The sequence below is a fragment of the Colias eurytheme genome, chromosome 17 (genome assembly GCF_061535395.1).
Source record: "Colias eurytheme isolate Ceu_HAF_F1 chromosome 17, ilColEury1 Martin Lab GWU primary, whole genome shotgun sequence".
Taxonomy (NCBI): domain Eukaryota; kingdom Metazoa; phylum Arthropoda; class Insecta; order Lepidoptera; family Pieridae; genus Colias; species Colias eurytheme.
The window spans coordinates 9974893-9994868 of NC_142996.1; the positions used below are offsets into that span (position 1 = coordinate 9974893).

The following is a 19976-nucleotide window of genomic DNA, read 5'->3' on the forward strand; positions in this document are numbered from 1 at the left end:
AGCCTTTAGAAGGAATCGATTGTCAAAATACTATATTAGGGTAGTTTGAGTTACTGAACTTGATCTTTTTATTTTTTTCTTCCAAAAAACTCAAAAGTGCAACTTGTGACCGGTACAGATAGATTGCTCATAATTAGGTCTATCATTGATAAAAATACTAGATTCCACCATGGAGGCGTTTACGGGGAATTGAATTTTATTAGGGTAGATACGATACTTGAACTTTTTATTTTTTTTCTTCCAAAAAAACTCAAAAGTGCAACTTGTGACCGGTACCGATAGATTGCTCATAATTAGGTCTATCATTGATAAAAAAACCAGATTCCACCATGGAGGCCTTTAGGAGGTATTGAATTTTATTAGGGTAGTTACGATACATGAACTTTTTAACTAACTACCCTAATAAAATTCAATTCCCCGTAAACGCCTCCATGGTGGAATCTGGTATTTTTATCAATGATGGACCTAATTATGAGCAATCTATCTGTACCGGTCACAAGTTGCACTTTTGAGCTTTTTGGAAGAAAAAAATAAAAAGTTCATGTATCGTAACTACCCTGATAAAATTCAATTCCCCGTAAACGCCTCCGTGGTGGAATCTGGTATTTTTAGCAATGATAGACCTAATTATGAGCAATCTATCTGTACCGGTCACAAGTTGCACTTTTGAGTTTTTTGGAAGAAAAAAATAAAAAGATCAAGTTCAGTAACTCAAACTGCCCTAATATAATATTTTGACAATCGATTCCTCCTAAAGGCTTCCATGGAGGAATGTGTTTATTTTACCAATTATAGAACTTATTAAGAGCAATCTATCAGTACTGGTCACAAGTTGCACATTTGAGTTTTTTGGAAGAAAGAAATATTTTTTGATCGATTGATGTTGAAATTGTTTGAGCCAAAATCATGTTTTACTGCGTATAACTCAGAAACGGTAGGATATAGGAAAAAATGATTCAGGTACAACTTGTAGATAATTTTATGGCCTTTCAATTTTTCCTTGAAAGTTTTTCTCTAACATGTACCGTTTTTGAGATTTAAGCGAAAAATGAAAAAATGGACCCATTTCCCCCCTCCCCCCACTCCGGGGCTCCTCCTAGTGGCCCGGGGTTTTAGTATGTTTATTACCTAGGGACTCTTGACATGTTTCCGAAGAAACATCTTACGTTACTAACTCACGCACTCTAGACCCCCCTTGGAGGGACTCATTCAATGGACTAAATGATTTGTAAAAGTAAATTATTTCAAAATACATTTCATAACCAACAAGTAAGAATAATTATTCATACAACAACAAATCAAAAACACTATTTACTATGGAAAAAAAACCAGGAAGGTGAAAAACATATTTACGATTTCGATGCACTCGACTTTTAGTAAAATAATAGGTAAAAATGTTATTATGGTTTTGATCACAGACATATCTGTGGTTTTGATTTTAGCTACTAGTATCAGAAAGCTGCGTGTTCAATGCACGTCGGGGTCCCACAACTGTGGAGGAAGGAAGGTAGAATACCTCCATCGAATAAGTGAAGTTTCTCGACATACTCGATTTGCCGGCCGGCCTCAATGAAGATTGTCCGAAAGTTGTATATGTGCTCTGTAACGAAAAAATTTCGCTAGCGCGATTCAGAGTGAGGTGTCGTACAATATACCTAATGAAGTTTTTCATCTTTTTATTTTACTGCAAATACAAAATAAAAATTAAACAATGGTAATGTAAATTCTAAACAAACTACTACCAAAATACAATTAGAACAAAAATCATTTGACTTGTTTATTTCACCCAGAGGCCAGAGGCGGCTCGTGACAAAATTGTATAGGTGTTCACTTGAAATAAAACAACGAAAATACAATAGCGTTCGGGATGATTTATTACAAAAAAATGAGCACCACATTTTATAAATGTCTATAACACTAAAAATTACAAAGTACAGGCTATTTCAAAACGAATTCAATGACTAGGTATCAATAATTAGTAAATCACCGAATTTGCATTCGCGAGCGTAGGTATCCATAGTGTTTGTCACTGACGGTCACTGACCTCTATAACTTATAGTTATAGAGGTCAGTGGTGTTTGTTGTGTAAACATGTATGTATTTGAGTAGTTAGTAGCATATTATATTCTGAATTTCTGATCCATGCCTATTCACTCAAAACTAATAACACTAATGATTTGTAACAGTAAATTATTTCAATAGGTAGGTATTTGAACATTTCCCAACAAGACGTAAGAATAATTATTCGTAGGTATACAAGATACAATAACAAATCTAATACACTATTTATTATTTTATTATTTACTAGCGGTCCGCCCCGGCTTCGCCCGTGGTACATGTTTACGTTTTCACTCCATAAGAAGTAATAGCTAGAGAGCTAGCGCAAAGCTACCTGTATGTATTTGACCAGACCTGGATTTTTGTGTGTTGATTCCCCTATACATGAGATGAGGAGTCACTTAGCCCAGAGTGGTGGACGGGGCGCGCGCTTAGGTAAGACAGGTGGAAATTTTTGGCGAACTTTGAAACCATTTGACCACGTCTGCCATTTTGATATTTGAAAATAGATTATTATTACTATCGGAAAATAACAATGGCAGACCATTATCACGCGGATAACATTCTGGCAGACACTTATGAAAGTGCTGAAAAAAATACAATTTTGAAAGTATTTGACCAGATCTGCCATTCATATATTTTATTTATTAGGGTCTTAAAAACTTATTTTCGAAACGGCAGACATTTTCATTGCGTACAGACTTCAGCAGACAACAAAACTTTACAGACTTCAGCAGTCAACAAGACTTAGCTTCTACATGGTCAGATGTATATATGTATTACGTTCCCTGACCTTACATCAATGATTTACTTTATTAATGTTTTTATGGTCATTTACATTTAATTTTGAAAACTATGGAATAAAATTTATAAATTTGATGATACAAAACTAAATATACATTTGTAAAGAATCTCAAATATAAAGTTGTGTTGCAAATAACAAATCATCATTTAAATATTTAGTTTATTTCTTTATTTAAGAAACAATTAACAATTACAAAACAACATAAAAAAACACGCATGCATTTATTGAAATGTTCATTCATCATCACTATCGAATGGCGTTGTGTGACTCGTCTTCATAATCCATTGAATCGGATTCTGTAAAAGTAAAACGTAAATTATATAATAAAAGAAATGAGTCATTATAAACTTACCTAGTAAGGCAATGCCTTTGATGTCGCACGATGCCGCCGCGCCGCCAGTGTAGGTACTTCTGCTGCTACATGAAAATATGCTAGGGTTGCAACAAATGGGAAATAAAACAATTGTGATTATTACTATTATGATGTAATCATTTATTCATATTATGTACATTCAAAACAATTGCTATTATTAAATCTGATGTAATTATTTTTTCATAAATATATAATTATTATTAATTACATAATATATTGCACTGTGAAATATTAACGTATCACTTTATTTTTGATGTTCTTAATTGTCTTTTATAAAATTTAAGTGACGCATTCGCATTGGGATCAACAATCCGATAAGAAAAGAATGGAGACAACATATACATAGCTTTGATTTCAATTCTACAGATACAAAATATACAATCTATCTAAAATGATACAACGGATGTTTCCTGCGTTTTCTCGTCAAAATACCGAAACAACGTAATTATTGTATAGTAGTTGGGCGTGAAAGTAAAAAAACAAATGAAAAGTGTTTTCCATATGATTATTTATTAAATTTACGCGATTAAGAATAATTTCAACGATACAATTTAGTAACCGAGAATTCAGAGGATTAAAGAAAATACCTGCCTGATCATTTTATCAAACTCTAAAAGAATTATGGTTATTTCGCATCACTCGGTTTATTAGTTTGGTAATAATTATTAAAGGTAGTTACAACCCTAGCCATTGAGTCGAACGGTAGGCAACACAATATCGACTTTGTGCGGGTACATATGGTACATTTCTTCTTGCTGTGAAGCGTAATTATTATTATTAAGATTTTTTAGGCTATTTTGAATCAGCTGTTCTAATTTAATTCTAGAAATTTATTAAAACGTGATTTTTTTAAAAGTATATTATGAGTTTATAAATACCTCAACCAATAGTTATTGTGTCCTATCCTCATTTCTTTATATCTTGGTAGTTAACTAAAGTGTTAAATTTACATAACCTCAACAACAACATTTACACTGCCACTGCACTAAAACTAAACTAACTAGCTCTCTAGCTATAAGAACCATCCTCGTACTTCAAGGGATATAATAAAAAAAGAATTATCGAAATCGGTTCAGCCGTTCTCGAGTTATGCGCTTACCAACACATTTTGCGATTCATTTTTATATATAAGAAGATAAGATTATGTGAAAATAACCAGGAAGGTGAAAAACATATTTACGAAAACATAGTAACATAATATGGCTGTCGCTACAATAATTATATTTCAATTTTATCTTTTTATACCTAGTAGAACTGGCCGACGAATAAAAAAAATCGTATTAGAATAAATACAATAAATTACGGAACAAAAAAAGGATTGTAACTGAATTAGGTATGTTTGTTTCTGGGCGCACCGTTTTCGACGACGCGACGCGCGACGTAAGCGTATAGGTATAGGTACCTACTTTGCTAAAACAAACTAATAAAATTGTGTGTCTGTCTGAAAATTCGGAAAAGCATATTTTGCAAGTTTGTAATTACTTTGATAGTTTACCGATTTATAATAATTGTAATTGTAATTGTATAATATATAATTTGCAATGTGGTGAAATTTCATAAAAATCACGGGCCAATTTTTTGTTTTGAATCCCACCGAAAATATAATTGCGTTATTAGAATAATTAATTACTATACCTACCCACGATCAATTATTACAATATAGTCTCAAATGCATACTAGAGAAATATTGCAATTTGATTCAATTAAAATGCATAGCATACAAAAATAAATTCACAACACAAGAAATTCCGCGCGCAAATCATAGCGCGTGTCAATGAAATCAAGAATGTTTTATATCAAGCCGACGCGGACGACGACGCGACGCCGAACAAAAGTACCTACGACGGACGACCACGCTTCGAGTTGCCAAACAACATGAGTAATAAATTGTTTACAAAAAAAACAAGTTTTCCATTTTTCTGTATGAGTAGACAGAACTTCAAAACGCCACCTGCTACGGTTTATATTATGAACGATTGTTATAAAAATAAAAGTTATATTTGTTGGTGTAAACTATTTTATTGATCAATAATTTTGGAATTTAAAATTGTCAACATTGATTACAATAAAACGCAGTTTTATTTTATTACGCTATTGTTTTTTTTATCAAAACATGTATTTGAAGTACCATAAAATATTATGCTGATCCAAGCATTTTCACTCAAAACTTATATCACTAATGATTTGTAAAAGTAAATTATTTCAATATACATTTCATAACCAACATGTAAGAATAATTATTATTATTCCTACCTACAACAACAAACCTAAAACACTATTTACTATGGGAAAATAACCAGGAAGGTGAAAAACATATTATTATTTACGATTTCGACGCACTCGACTTTTAGTAAAATATAGTAGGTAAACATAATATTATGGTTTTGATTTTTGCTACTAGTATAAGAAAACTGCGTGTTCAAACTACTTGTTTGTCTGTCTGAAAATTCGGAAGTACTTTGGTAGTTTACCGATTTATAATAATATTGTATATATCGTTGTTTAAAAAATATTCAAACACAATAAAATATGATATACTGATTTATCACTGGTTTCAGTGATGAACTGATGAGTCAATTATAGCCACTATACTTTCGTCATACGTGTGTATGATTGATGTGATTTGCAACGTGGTGATATTTCAGAAAAATCACGGGTCAAATTGTCCCACCGAAAATATAACTGCGTTATAAGAATAACTATACCTACGATAAATTATACATAATACAATATAGTCTCAAATGCATACTAGTGAAATATTTTATTTGAATCAATAAAATAAAAAAAAAAATAAAAAATAATAATAATACAAAAATAAATTCACAACACAAGAAAATCCGCGCGCAAATCATAGCGCGTGACAATGAAATCAAGAACTTTCGAGCCGACGCGGACGACGAAGGAGCCTAACAAAAGTACCTACAATCATAGGCGGCTCGTGACAAAATTGTATGGCCGTGTTCACTTGAAATAAAACAACGAAAATAGGTACCTACAATAGCGTTAGCAGTACAAAAAAAATGAGCACCACATTATAAATGTCTATTTATACACTAAAAATTATAGAGTATTTCAAAACGAATTCAATTATTATTTAGCAATAATTAGAAAATCCCCGAATTTGCATTCGTGAATCGTGATCGTATTCATAGTGTTTGTCTACACTAATATTATAAAGAGGAAAACTTTGTTTGTTTGTTTGATTGTAATGAATAGGCTCATAAACTACTGGACATTTTACCAATGTTTGCAAGTTTGTGATTACTTTGATAGTTTACCGATTTATAATAATTGTATACTTATATCATTGTTTAAAAATATTCAAACACAATATGATATAGGTACTGATTTATCACTGGTTTCAGTGATGAACTGATGAGTCAATGTTAGCCACAATACTAATCACTTTCGTCATACATGTGTATGAACTATGATTGATGTGATTTGCAATGTGGTGAAATTTCATAAAAATCACGGGCCAATTTTTTGTTTTGAATCCCACCGAAAATACATATATTACTAATTGCGTTATTAGAATAATTAATTACTATACCCACGATCAATTATTACAATTTACAATATAGTCTCAAATGCATACTAGAGAAACATTGCAATTTGAATCAATTAAAATGCATAGCATACAAAAATAAATTCACAACACAAGAAATTCCGCGCGCAAATCATAGCGCGTGTCAATGAAATCAAGAATGTAATTTTATATCAAGCCGACGAGCGACGACGCCGAACTAAAGTACCTACAGTACCATTTACCTTCAGTGTACAATACAGTTTACAGACCTACGACGGACGAACAATAATGAGTAATAAATAAAAAAAAACATAGTTTCTAAGGTCATTAGTTTTATTTTATTTTATTGTTATTTTCTTTGAACGATTGGAAATGAAATTACTCAATTTTTACACAGAACTTTGATTTATTAGAATTATGCTCATTATGCATAAGATAACGAACGCGAATGCACGACATCTAGCGCGTCAATGTCTAAACATCGCCTTTCGTTTAGACATTGACGCGCTAGATCTGTAATAAGTATATAGTCTATGCGCTAGATGTCGTGCTTTATGTCGTGTTTCGCTTGGCAAAAGTCACGCACACTACTGTAGAAGTGTCAAATTTTTCCGGTATTTTACTGTTGTTTTTCTAAGTAAATATTGTAAATTATTGATTAAAAAGGTCGAACGCGCACACATTTCATTATAGAGAAGTGATAAAATGATTAGTTTTAAAGAAATAGTGTCTGTGTTAAGTGTTTAGAGGTAATCAAAAATGTATGGAGGGACGGTCGGAACATCAACCTTAATGAAGAAAGATCTTGCGGTGGGTCAGTTAACATTGGTGTTCCACAGGGAATTATTTTAGGCCCTTTTTTGTATTTACTATATTGTATTAATGCCTGACCTCAAATGAACACACAAAAGTGCCAAAAAATTAATACATAATATTTATAATAAGCAACACCCACGTTTATTTCACGACGCTGAAGAAAAGCTATGACGCGTTTAGCAGAATCTGAAAATTAGCGAAATGGTTCGAAACGAAATGTCAGTTTTTCTCTCATTCCGGTAGGTACCTACATGAAAAAGATAAAGATTTTGTTGTTGTTGTAAAAATGGACAAGCGTTGTTTGGCTTACCATTAGAGCCATAACTCTAATTTCGTGTTGTGGTTCTGTCACTTGCACAACCACAACTCGTTTTGCTTTTGAGCTATTTTTCCGTTAAATGAGTGTTTACGGTCTTTGAGCGTTGTGAAATAATTATTTGCTGTGTATTTCTGTGTGTGTGTCGGATCGACATAACCATGTAACGCTAATGTCGCAGCCGGCGCCGGCCGCGTACGACCACTCGGTGGACGAGCGCGAGCACACGGTGGAGCAGTGGAAGCAGCTGATCTACACCGAGGTGGTGGAGTACGCGCCCGCGCCGCACCTCGCCGCGCCCGACCCCGCGCCCGCCATCTCCTAGGTATTACAATATCGCTCACTATAACACTCACTCGCACTCACTCACTCGAACTCACTCATTCACTCGCACTCACTCACTCGAACTCACTCACTCACTCGCACTCACTCACTCACTCGAACTCACTCACTCACTCGCACTCACTCACTCGCACTCACTCACTCGCACTCACTCACTCACTCGAACTCACTCACTCGCACTCACTCACTCGCACTCACTCACTCACTCCCTCTCTCACTTTCACTCACTCACTCGCATTCATTCACTAACTCACTCACACATTCGCTCACTCACTCGCACTCACTCACTTGCACTCACACACTCACTCTCTCACTTTCACTCACTCACTCACTCACATTCGCTCACTCACTCGCACTCACTCACTCACTATCTCACTTTCACTCACTCAAACGCATTCACTCACTCACGTTCACTCACTCACTCACATTCGCTCACTCACTCGCACTCACTCTCACTCACTCACTCACACACTCTTATTTTCACTCACTCATTCTCACTCACTCGCATTCACTCACTCACATTCACTCACTCGAACTCACTCACTCGCACTCGAACTCACTCACTCGCACTCACTCACTCACTCGCACTCACTCTCACTTTCACTCACTCGTCTTCACTCACTCACATTCGCTCACTCACTCGCACTCACTCACTCGCACTCACTCACTCACTATCTCACTTTCACTCACTCACGTTCACTCACTCACTCACTCACATTCGCACACTCACTCGCATTCACTCACTCACATTCACTCACTCACTCACTCACTCACACATACCAATCACGTATTTTCAATACTAGAGCTGTGCTCTGCGGATTAACCAGCATTGCTCCGCTCCTATTGGTCTTAACGTGATGATATATTATTATATAGCCTTCCTCGATAAATGGGCTATCTAACACCGAAAGAATTTTTCAGTAGATTAGCACATTCAAACAAATAACAAACTCATCAGCTTTATAATATTAGTATAGATGCATTTCCATGCATCCGCTGTCATTTATATAAACTATTGTAAAACATGATTTTTAACTATACTATGTAAGACGATATTCCCCCATCCCATCATCCCTTACATTACATTTTTTTTTATTAAAAACAGCAGACATTTAACCACATTTAACCGTAATCACGTTTGATAGTTATGCGTAGATGTTGTCGAATAATACTATAGAATATACCAATTTATTTATATTTGTTTCGAATTTAAATCACAATTTTCAATATTACCCTATACATTTTTTTAAACGTGTTTTTTTTATCTTTTTTTTTATTCATATAAACACTATCTAATCCCACAGGTACGACAGCCCCACCCCGGCGACATAAACATAGCACGTGCAAGGACAATAGTCGAGGAGTGTCGTCTCTGCGCCGCGGACTTGATATACTCTGTGCAATATAAAAGTGACGTACATATGATAATGTCACTCGAAAGCGGGGTTAAAATGTGATAAACAAATGGCATGAACGATCGTTTCATTATAAATGCGATACTTGAAAGCTGAGAAATTAAAAAAAAAAAGACGTGTGGCACTCGGCGACTGCCGCGGTAAAGCTATTGCTATGCCTTCAAGCCACACCTCCGTGCCCGTCGGAGTGGGGAGCGTGAGGTTTTTCGTTACGGAATTTCTGGATTCGGTCCCCGCGCTCAAGGCCCGCGATAGAAGCTATATCGATGACAAGCCGGGATTCGATCACACGTCTTTTTGCCATTCCGTGGCAACGCCTAGACGGCTACCCGAGAGAATGGCTCATTTGTAAAGCATTTATATGCTATAAAAGTTATCAAATTCAATTGAAAGCTTTCATTTGACTGACGGATGGTCAGAAAATTCGTTTAATCACAAATACAACTAGAAATAATGTATTAAGTGAAACGATCGTTCGTGCGGTTTATTTACCTAAGTGACATTGTAACCGCACTCGCTCGTGGAACGGAACGCAGCGGGTCTCACACAAGCGGCACGGACCGGCTCGTCTATTGTATTCTTCCTGTTCTTATAGTGTAAGCAACCCCCCCCCCTCCCCACACATACACCCCCCCTCCCACAAATATAGGTTCCTACCCAACGTTTTTTCTTTTCATTTGCGAAAAAGAGTGCCTTTTACTAGTAATCTGTCAGAATTGTACGAATATTTTTTATATGTACGTTTTTTTTTTGTTATTTGACGCGTAAGGGTATTTTTTTATGCGCTAAGTTTATTTATGTATTGAGCTTATGTGTTGTTATGTTATTTTTATGTGCAATCATTATTTTTTATTGTGTATCGGCTGAATGCGTTTGCGTGTGACATAATAAATTTTTTGGCAATCGATGAATTTCAGAACGAATTTTTGGTGTTGCCGCCAATTTTTTGTGAACTTTTTTTTTAATTTTGGGAAATATATTGTTGCGAATATGGATGTATATTCTGACGTGGAATGAGTCGTTCGTATCCAGTAGGACTTTTTTATTTTTGTAGAACGTAACCCGACCGACATGTTTGCCCGCAAGTTAGCGCAGATTATCCCAAAATTTCCGAACAGATAACGAAATTTTTGTTACGTCATATAGCCAGTCGGAATTTGGTGATGTTCATAGTTTTTCGTAAGTAGACCCTAGTTGCGTTGTTGACTGTATAAGTAGAAATATAAGTACATTTTTACCTAAGTAGATTATTTAGGTCGCCTCACACGTTGAGATAAATAAAAATATACGATATTATACGCAAACCTTAAGTTTTACACTCATATTGTAACAATCGATATTGTATTCGAGTAATTATTAATAATAGTACGTTTTTATCGATTGTGAGAATAATTTCCCGTTATGAATATTGAAGACCATAGATAAAATATCGATGAAATTTAACAAAACGTGTGAGGGACAGTAGGTTATTGTTTGAAACCTCACTAGGTGATATAATATTAAAATAAGAATAATGGATGACGATAGTCATAAAGGATGGTTTCATGAAGTAGCACAATTTATTAGCTATAGAGAAAACGGGCGCTAAACGGTTGAGAGAGCAAATAAGCAATAATGTTAATATGTTATCCTTCCTCACTTAGCAGTTGATTATATTTCGTCATGGAACATATCAGAGGTCGCAATAGATAGATTGTGTCGACTTAGCTCTGAGCAGTGAGCAGTAAGCAGTGAGCAGTGAGCAGTAAGCAGTAAGCAGTGAGCAGTAAGCAGTAAGCAGCCGCTCTGCAAGCGAATGTTGCTTTACTTTTGTTCCATAGAGAATGCGCGAAATGGCGGGAAATGCAACTGTCAAAAGTGTTTAACCATTTACAAGTGCATCGTATTCGTATATAACCTAAAAATAAACAAAAATATTTAATTAATTATAAGTATGTAAATATTAAGTAATCGTATAGGCTGAATGGAACGAAAGTGAAGAGCATGGGTACTATCTATAGCACATTCTGTTTCGCTATGGTAACGATGAAGTTCACACTGTACGTCCAAATTGTCCATTTATATGTTAAATGTACCTAATGCAAATTACAATAATGTAATCTTTAGATTGTATTTTAGTACACGAGGTTTAAGGTAGCGATGTTGAGAGGCCGAGCGGCGCTTAGCGGTATTCTTTGAGTTACACTTCGATGACTATCTAAAACAACTTATTTTTACTGTACACGTAAGTTATTTCATATTTTAACTGAATAAATTGAAATGGTTATTATAAGATGTGTTTGATTTTTCACCCCTACTTCACAACCTTGAGCGAATCAAGATCATTTTAAGTAAAATATTTCTTAAGCAAATGTTATGCTCTAAAATGTTATAATATCTACGCTAGCTGACTCGGAAAACGTTGTTCCACCAGTTACTTTTCACTTAGTAGGTAATGAATTCTTTACATTCAGACCTTAGTATATAAAATTTCATAAAAATTGGTCCATCAATTTTCTCACAAGAATTGCATAAGAATAATAAATGTGGTAAATATCGCTTTCAAAATGAATAGATAAATAGTTAGGAAACAAAGGAATCTTCAACCAATAACAACGTGAATAAATAAGTATGTTGTTTTTAATGATCATAAAAAGGAATTCAAAATTTCAAACCGATTTCCTTACCGATTTCATTACAATTCATAGTAATACATAGAAATATGAAAAAAAAATGGTAAAAGGATAGAAGAGAATGCTTGCGTGTTCATTAAATCGCATATGCTAAGGCTACTACACTCTAGTAAATACTAGGTGCGTCCCGCGGTTTCACCCGCGTGGCTCCGCTTTTTGGTCTTAGTGTGATGATAATAATATAATATAGACTTCCTCCATAAATAGGCTATCTAAAACCGAAAGAATTTTTCAAATCGGACGGCTTTATTTTACTCTTTCACGCAAACACTACAGAACCGATTACAATGAAATTTAGCACACATAGATTAAAAAATAGGATAGGTTTATCCCAGAATAGTTCCGGGTTTTTCTTTGAAAACGCGGGCGGAAATCTAATTGTTTATTAATGAAGAAAAATTGGTTGTCTGTAAAGTCGGTTTACTGACGATCTTGCTGACGATAGTTGAACGTGACAACGTCCGATTGTGCTTCTATGTCGCTCGTTCCGCGCTCTCGCTTGCACTTCAAGCCATACATGGAACGCCTCAGAGCGAGGTAACGCCGCATGAGTCATGTTTTTTCGTGCATGTGCAATTATAAGACGTTGTCACGTCAAAAAGGATCTCATAAATTACTTCAAAATCAAAAGAATTCGGTTATATTCGTTTTTATTCCAAAGTCAATACCTATTCAATTTGGAACTAAGCGCCAACAAACGTATTTGGAGATTGCATCGATTTTTTATTGGCTTGAAATAAAAAAAACTACGCGACACGTTCCGCTTGCGCAAACAGAGTTCTCCAAATTAGTGTTGTGTAGACTCTCTGTAAATAGACTACAGTAGACTACCCTATGGTGTAGACCAAGTGTAGACTCGCTATATAATGCTAGGCGTCCATTAGAGGCGGATCGGGCCGGGCCGCATCGCAACGGGCCGTCTCTAATGGACGCGCTGTTTGCTCCTGCGTCCACCTGTACGGGGCGCGGCGGACCGCCTAGGCGGATTTTATCTCACATCCGCCTGCCTGCGTCCACTAGACGGGTCGGGGTGGGCCGGGCCGCAGCGCGCACCGCCGGCAGAAATCCGCCTGCGAAGCGATATCCGCCAATGCGTTGCGGCCCGCCCCGGCCCGATCCGTCGCTAATGGACGATGTTTCATACAAAACATAGGCCGGCGTATTTTTGCGTTGCGATGCGGCCCGACCCGATCCGCCTAGTAGACGCCAGCCATAAAACGACATTGTGTTGACGCTGTCACCCAAACTTCAACTTGTCATTTGTCATTTGGCAATTTCTAGTTTATTGCTTGTGTACATACGAAAATAATTATCTTATTTCTATTAGTTTTGCGTTACTCTTTATTTAATTTTAATTTGTTTTGATAAATATATAAATGTTGCATTAAATTTTACTTATTTTTAACCTAATTAGCTGCCACATTCACAAAAATGTCTGAAAAAGATAAATCGAAAGCAAACAACCAAACAAAACACATCCCAAAAGATGCTCAAGTGATTATGTCTATCATGAAAGAAGTTGGTATCACAGACTATGAGCCACGGGTGGTAAATCAGCTCTTAGAATTCACCTACAGATATGTAACATCTGTGTTGGATGACGCGCGCGTTTTTGCTAATCACGCTAAGAAAAAGACTATAGATCTAGATGATGTTAGACTTGCTGTGCAGATGCAATTGGATAAGTCCTTCACGAGTCCACCGCCGAGAGAAGTGTTGCTGGAACTCGCTAGAGTTAAGAATGTTAATCCACTCCCTTTGATCAAACCACACTGCGGATTAAGATTACCACCTGACCGGTAAGCTATGAGTAAATGATATCTGAATCATATTTGATATGTTCCCCCTTCAAGTTTAATAATTGATTATAATTAAATGCTTTAGAAAGATATATTATGCATTATAAATTTACTGTATTTAATACTTAGCTAAAAAAACTTATTCAGATCTACAATATTACCAGATATGCTTTACGAACATTTTCCTATTTTCAGTTACTGCCTATCAGCCTGCAATTACCGTCTAAAATCAGTCACAAAGAAGACAACAGCCAAGCCCCCAGTTCCCACTACTCCCACGATCAAAACTGTAACCGCTCCCAAATCCTCACAGAATGTTGTTGTGAAGAGACCCCCGGGGGCCATCGTTAACGTCAGCACTAAGGCAGCTCCAAAACCTGTCCTTAAATTTACTTCTGGGAGTAAGGTAAGCTATTCCATTATCAAAATAACTATCAAAATAAAATAAAAAGTCAGGTTGCACTCCGTGAGTGCCGGCAGAAGTGAAAACTAGATTATTAACGTTGAGCATGTTTGATATCCATCCGTCTTACGCTTTTTCGATCAGGTCACTTGTCCTGACGCGAGTTTAAGATTTTATACCCATTACAGAAAAAGTGCTCAACGCCGCTAAATAAGTTTTCACTTCAAAAATTGTCAACATAGAGACAGTATGTAACAGTATGATATACTGTATAAATAAATATAACAGTAAATAACCTTTCTACTTTATAAAAATTTCAACGTGAAAGCATAGTAAAATTGTAAATAAATCTAGCTTCCTTATAACTTTGCTCAATACCACATACTAACTACCAATTATTTTGCCTCGGTGTAAGTTATACTTAAAATATGTTTTTTCATTACAGGTAGTGGCCAAGCCAGCAGTGCGTGTGACCGCTGGTCCTCCGCAACAGAACCCAGTTAAAATGGAGATCGATGAAATTTCACAGAAAAGAAAGAGGGAAGATGACGACTATGATATGTAGATTTATTTAGTTTAAGAGCAATTAAAGTACTTTTTTTTCAAGTTTAAGGATTTCTTTTCATACCTAATTTTCCTGTATGACCTAACTTATATTAAAACCTAAATTAGTCTTCAGTAAGATGCAATGAATAAATATACTAGTAAAATTTTGGAGTGTAGTATGGTACTATAAACCTATTGGATCGAATTTTATTTATTTGTAAAATTTTACTGAACACATCAATTTCGTAAAAATTGGCCCAGTTATTGATAGGAATTCAGTTCCATATATTGCTTCGTTAATTTAAAACTTGTATGAGTATAAATTATAATTCTAATAGGTACATCATTTATGCAAAAAGACACTGGTGAAATAAATAAAACAACAAATTAATAAAATTAAATATTTAATACAACACTTTCAAAAATACATCATAATATCTTCGCTTATCTATAAATGTTCAAAAAACTGTATAATCTCTTTATAAATACTCTATTTCTTTTCATATTTGTAGAAACCTTCCCCAGTCTTGACTCCAAGCTTGCCTTCAGCGACCAATTTGTTCATAATAGCAATAGGTTTGAACAAAGGTTGGTCCGGGAACTTTTTATGCCAACCATCGAGGATAAATTTGGTGGTATCTAATCCCACATAGTCAACTAATTCAATGGGACCCATCGGATAGCCCGCTCCTAGCTTCATAGCCACGTCTATGTCACGGGCGGAAGCGTCACCTGTTGAAAAATTAAAACAATTATTTGATGCTCTAAAGCATTTATTAAAGATTTCATCGGATTTTAAACGCGAATTGTCAATTATAAAACTAGCTTTCCGCCCGCGGCTTCGCCTGCGTTTTCATAGGAACCTATCCTATGTGTTAATCCAAGTTACCCTCTATGTGTGCTTAATTTCATTGTAATCGGTTCATAAGTATTTGCGTGAAAGAGTAACAAACATACACACACATCCACCCTCACAAACTTTCGCATTTAATATTTATAATATTAGTAGGAAGGATTTAACATGTTCAATACGCAGCCTTATCACTTATGAGCAATATCTGCCAGACAACCTATGTATGGGTTTTGTTTTATGAATTAGATGGTGTTTAAATAGAATTAAAACAGAAAAAAAATGTAACTAACCTCTCTCTAACAACCTTAAAGCCTCAGCCATGTACGGCACAAGCAGTCTATTCACAATGAACCCAGGTGTATCCTTGCAAGCTACACATGTCTTGCCCACTGACTTGCCCCATTGCATCATAAATAAATACCTACTATTATAAATGCGAAAGTTTGTGACGATGGATGGATGTTTGTTACTCTTTCACGCAAATACTACTGAACCGATTAGAATGTAATTTGGTATTTGGTAGCTGAAGACCCAGAATAAGACATAGGCTATTTTTTATCCCGAAAATCCCGAAGGAACGGGAAATATGCAGGTTTTCCTTTGAAAACAAGGGCAAAGCGGAAATCTAGTAAATAAAATATATGTAAATATTAAGACCAACCTCTCTCCAACAACCTTAAAGCCTCAGCCATATACGGCACAAGCAGTCTATTCACAATGAACCCAGGTGTATCCTTGCAAGCTACACACGTCTTGCCCACTGACTTGCCCCATTGCATCATTGTATTGTATGTGGTGTCTGAGGTCTCACTGCCTCTAACTACTTCGAGGAGACGCATTACGGGGACGGGGTTGAAGAAATGGAGGCCACCGAATCTGTAATTAAAAAAATGTATGCGTGTACTTAGAGTACACACGTAAGAAGTGAAACTTCTTTATGACCTTAAATATGTCACGAGTATGGTGTAACGCAAAAAGTCACGCGTACGGCGTGACGCAAAAATGTTACACTAAATTTTTGTCCAACCCCGATACAGAAGTTTCACTTCAATAATAGTAATTTTGATGGTTTGTTATGTAATTTAAGCAATGATTTTAATGTAAAAAGTTGATTATTTATAATTCACTCAGTGAATATTTTTAAAATTTCTACAATTTAACATGACACCATCTATTGTGACAAAATATATACTAAATATTATAAAGCTGAAGTTTGTTTGTTTGTTTGAACATGCTAATCTCAGGAACTACTGGTTCGATTTGAAAAATTCTTTCAATGTTAGATATCCCATTTATCGAGGACGGCTATAGGCTATATCATCACGCTAAGACCAACAGGAACGGAGCAATGCGGGTGAAACCACAGAGCACAGCTAGTAAAATATAGTGGCTAATCAACAAATCCTTGTTTTTTGTAAATATCATCCTACAATGATTTAAATAATATATGGAACATACAAGTTAACTATATGTTAGCTCATTTACTTTGTATGTACAAAGTCAGTGATCAAAATTGTACAATTTTTTGAACCATTTTGTTCATTTAAATTGTGTTTTATTGTTGCTAATAAATAAAATCCAACATACTTATCCTTCCTCTTCACGATGGACGCAATTTCATTGATTGATAATGATGAGGTGTTTGATGCAAATATAGTGTGGTCTGGGGCAGCCTAGAAATAAACAAGGGTAGTTATAAATGTGCAAAATTGAAAACATGACAACAACCATAGTCCTTCTTGTACATAAACAAAATAAGGACCGCTATTATTTACTAGCTTTGTCTAAAACCTAATAAATTATATACTAAAACCTTCCTCTTGAATCCCTCTATCTATTAAAAAAAACCGCATCAAAATCCGTTGCGTGGTTTTAAAGATTTAAGCATACAAAGGGACATAGGGACAGAGAAAGCGACTTTTGTTTTATACTATGTAGTGATTGATAATTTCCTCCACACATTCTTGTAGATACAACATTGTATGGAGAGAAAAAAATTATACATACCTACATGAGAACCTTCTTGCTTATCTAGTACCTACATGTCTTAAATATGAGAACAACTTTAAAATATTATGCTAGGCGTCCATTACAGGCGGATCGGGCCGGGCCGCATCGCAACGGGCCGTCTCTAATGGACGCGCTGTTTGCTCCTGCGTCCACCTGTACGGGGCGCGGCGGACCGCCTAGGCGGATTTTATCTAACAGACGCTCGCCGCTCACATCCGCCTGCCTGCGTCCACTAGACGGGTCGGGGCGGGCCGGGCCGCAGCGCACCGCCGGCAGAAATCCGCCTGCGAAGCGATATCCGCCAATGCGTTGCGGCCCGCCCCGGCCCGATCCGTCGCTAATGGACGATGTTTCATACAAAACATAGGCCGGCGTATTTTTGCGTTGCGATGCGGCCCGGCCCGATCCGCCTAGTGGACGCCAGCCATAACGTTACAGAAAAATTCAAGCACATATTGCAATAATTGCATACATATGATTACAATCAGACACATAATCGTCTATAAATACAGTAATTATACAGAAAACATAGAAAATATACTCACGCTATCAAGTTTCTGGAAAAGTGTGTGTTTAACATCAATATTTTCAACAATGGCTTCAATCACCAAATCCGTGCCCTGTACCGCACTAACAGGGTCTGTGGAAGTCTTAATTCTCGCAAACGACTCGGTCATAAACTTCTCAGCCTCTTGAGGATTATCTTTGTATATTTTCTTGGCAACTTTGCCGAGGCTGTTCTGAATTGACTTTTGCGATTTGGCTAATACATCTGAGTTTACGTCCACTAAGGTTACATTTTGGCCAGCTTGTGCTGTTATCTGTGAAAATAAAATAGTTTTATCAATTTTAATTTTAGATTACATAATAAATATAAAATATTGTAAAAATTCAATCATGTGGTGGAATTCGAACCCGCGACCTACATCAATGTTGATGATATTAATAAGTATACATTTTATTGATATGTATAATGAATCAATTTAAAAACATATTAAGAAACGGGGAAAAATGTTTTTTGTATAAACAATAATGTATTATGTTAATTATAGGTATAGGTACGAGCTAGGAGATAAGACTAAAATAGCTGTAGAAGGGCGTTGCTCTTTCATGGTTAGACAAAATAAATATTTCTGTATGGCCAAACTAGTAGTACTGTAGTCACATCCAAGAAAATAATTATTTATTAATGAATTACATAAGTAATTAAAAAACATTTAAATCATAAACTGAACAAATAAATAATAAAAAAACAACAGGTGTCAAGAGAGTTTAAAATGTGGGTATTTTAAATTTTTATTTTTTTAATAGAGAGGTTTAAGGTTCCTAATTAAAATGAAAATATTTAAATACCTGGGCAATTCCTGATCCCATCAATCCACCTCCTATAACGGTAACATTTTTAATTGCACTTTGAACAGCTGAGGAACTTGAAAAGTTCCTAGCGATTATTCCAAATTGAATCATTTTATAAAGTTATTAAAATACGAATAGATTTACTATAAAAACTTAACCGATCAAACAAACCGGTTTTACTGAGTACTGTATTTTAAACAGGAAAAAATATAAAAAAAAAACTTTTAAATTTAAATTAATTCCAAAGTTCAATTTCTAATCTTTGACAATCGGAAGTTGGAATAAAAACAAGTGAGTGCCACTGCCGTAGCACTGCCAACTGCCAAGTGCCAGCGCTGCACTATGTCAATTGTCAATAGACAATATTACCAGCAAAATAACATTATCTATGGCCAAATTTGCATGACATGAAAATCTATACACCATAATTGAATTGGAGTGTCTGTTTGTAACATTAAATTATCCTCTTCATAAATGAATGCGTGGATGTATACTGGATGTAGATTATGTCGTACGTAGGCTATGTTCGCCATTCAAATTAATTTGGCCGTTGGCGCTTCTACAATGCGCTTCTATAATTTATTATTTCTTTTTCTTCGGTAGATGCTGTGATATTGTAGATGAAACAAACCAAAACAATTCGTTTTATTTGCAGGATTTTAATCAAACGCATAAAAAGTATC

The 19976-nt window shown here is 35.5% G+C and overlaps 3 protein-coding genes across 4 annotated transcripts in view; 2 read left to right on the top strand and 1 right to left on the bottom strand.

The window, feature by feature from the left end:
- The window catches only part of bsk (mitogen-activated protein kinase dJNK), a 35009-nt gene extending 25099 nt beyond the window's left edge, over positions 1 to 9910 (top strand). For both annotated transcript variants that reach the window (XM_090111369.1, XM_090111370.1), the window contains 2 exons: positions 8079 to 8222; positions 9544 to 9910. In XM_090111369.1, the coding sequence (XP_089967495.1) occupies positions 8079 to 8222 (144 nt within the window). In that variant the 3' untranslated portion in view covers positions 9544 to 9910. The remainder of the gene's footprint in view (positions 1 to 8078; positions 8223 to 9543) is intronic.
- A 3711-nt stretch (positions 9911 to 13621) lies between these two features.
- Taf9 (TBP-associated factor 9) lies at positions 13622 to 15130 on the top strand. The gene is made up of 3 exons (XM_090111727.1): positions 13622 to 14125; positions 14321 to 14531; positions 14974 to 15130. Exons 1-3 carry the CDS (start codon positions 13758 to 13760, stop codon positions 15091 to 15093), a joined length of 699 nt encoding a protein of 232 aa, XP_089967853.1. The 5' UTR covers positions 13622 to 13757; the 3' UTR covers positions 15094 to 15130.
- A 331-nt stretch (positions 15131 to 15461) lies between these two features.
- On the bottom strand, positions 15462 to 19593 carry LOC149901452 (hydroxyacyl-coenzyme A dehydrogenase, mitochondrial-like). The gene is made up of 5 exons (XM_090111856.1): positions 19291 to 19593; positions 18483 to 18758; positions 17515 to 17600; positions 16589 to 16803; positions 15462 to 15806 (listed from the first exon to the last, which is right to left on the bottom strand). The coding sequence occupies exons 1-5, from the start codon at positions 19402 to 19404 to the stop codon at positions 15565 to 15567; spliced, it is 933 nt and encodes a 310-aa protein (XP_089967982.1). The 5' UTR covers positions 19405 to 19593; the 3' UTR covers positions 15462 to 15564.
- Positions 19594 to 19976: the final 383 nt, after the last annotated feature.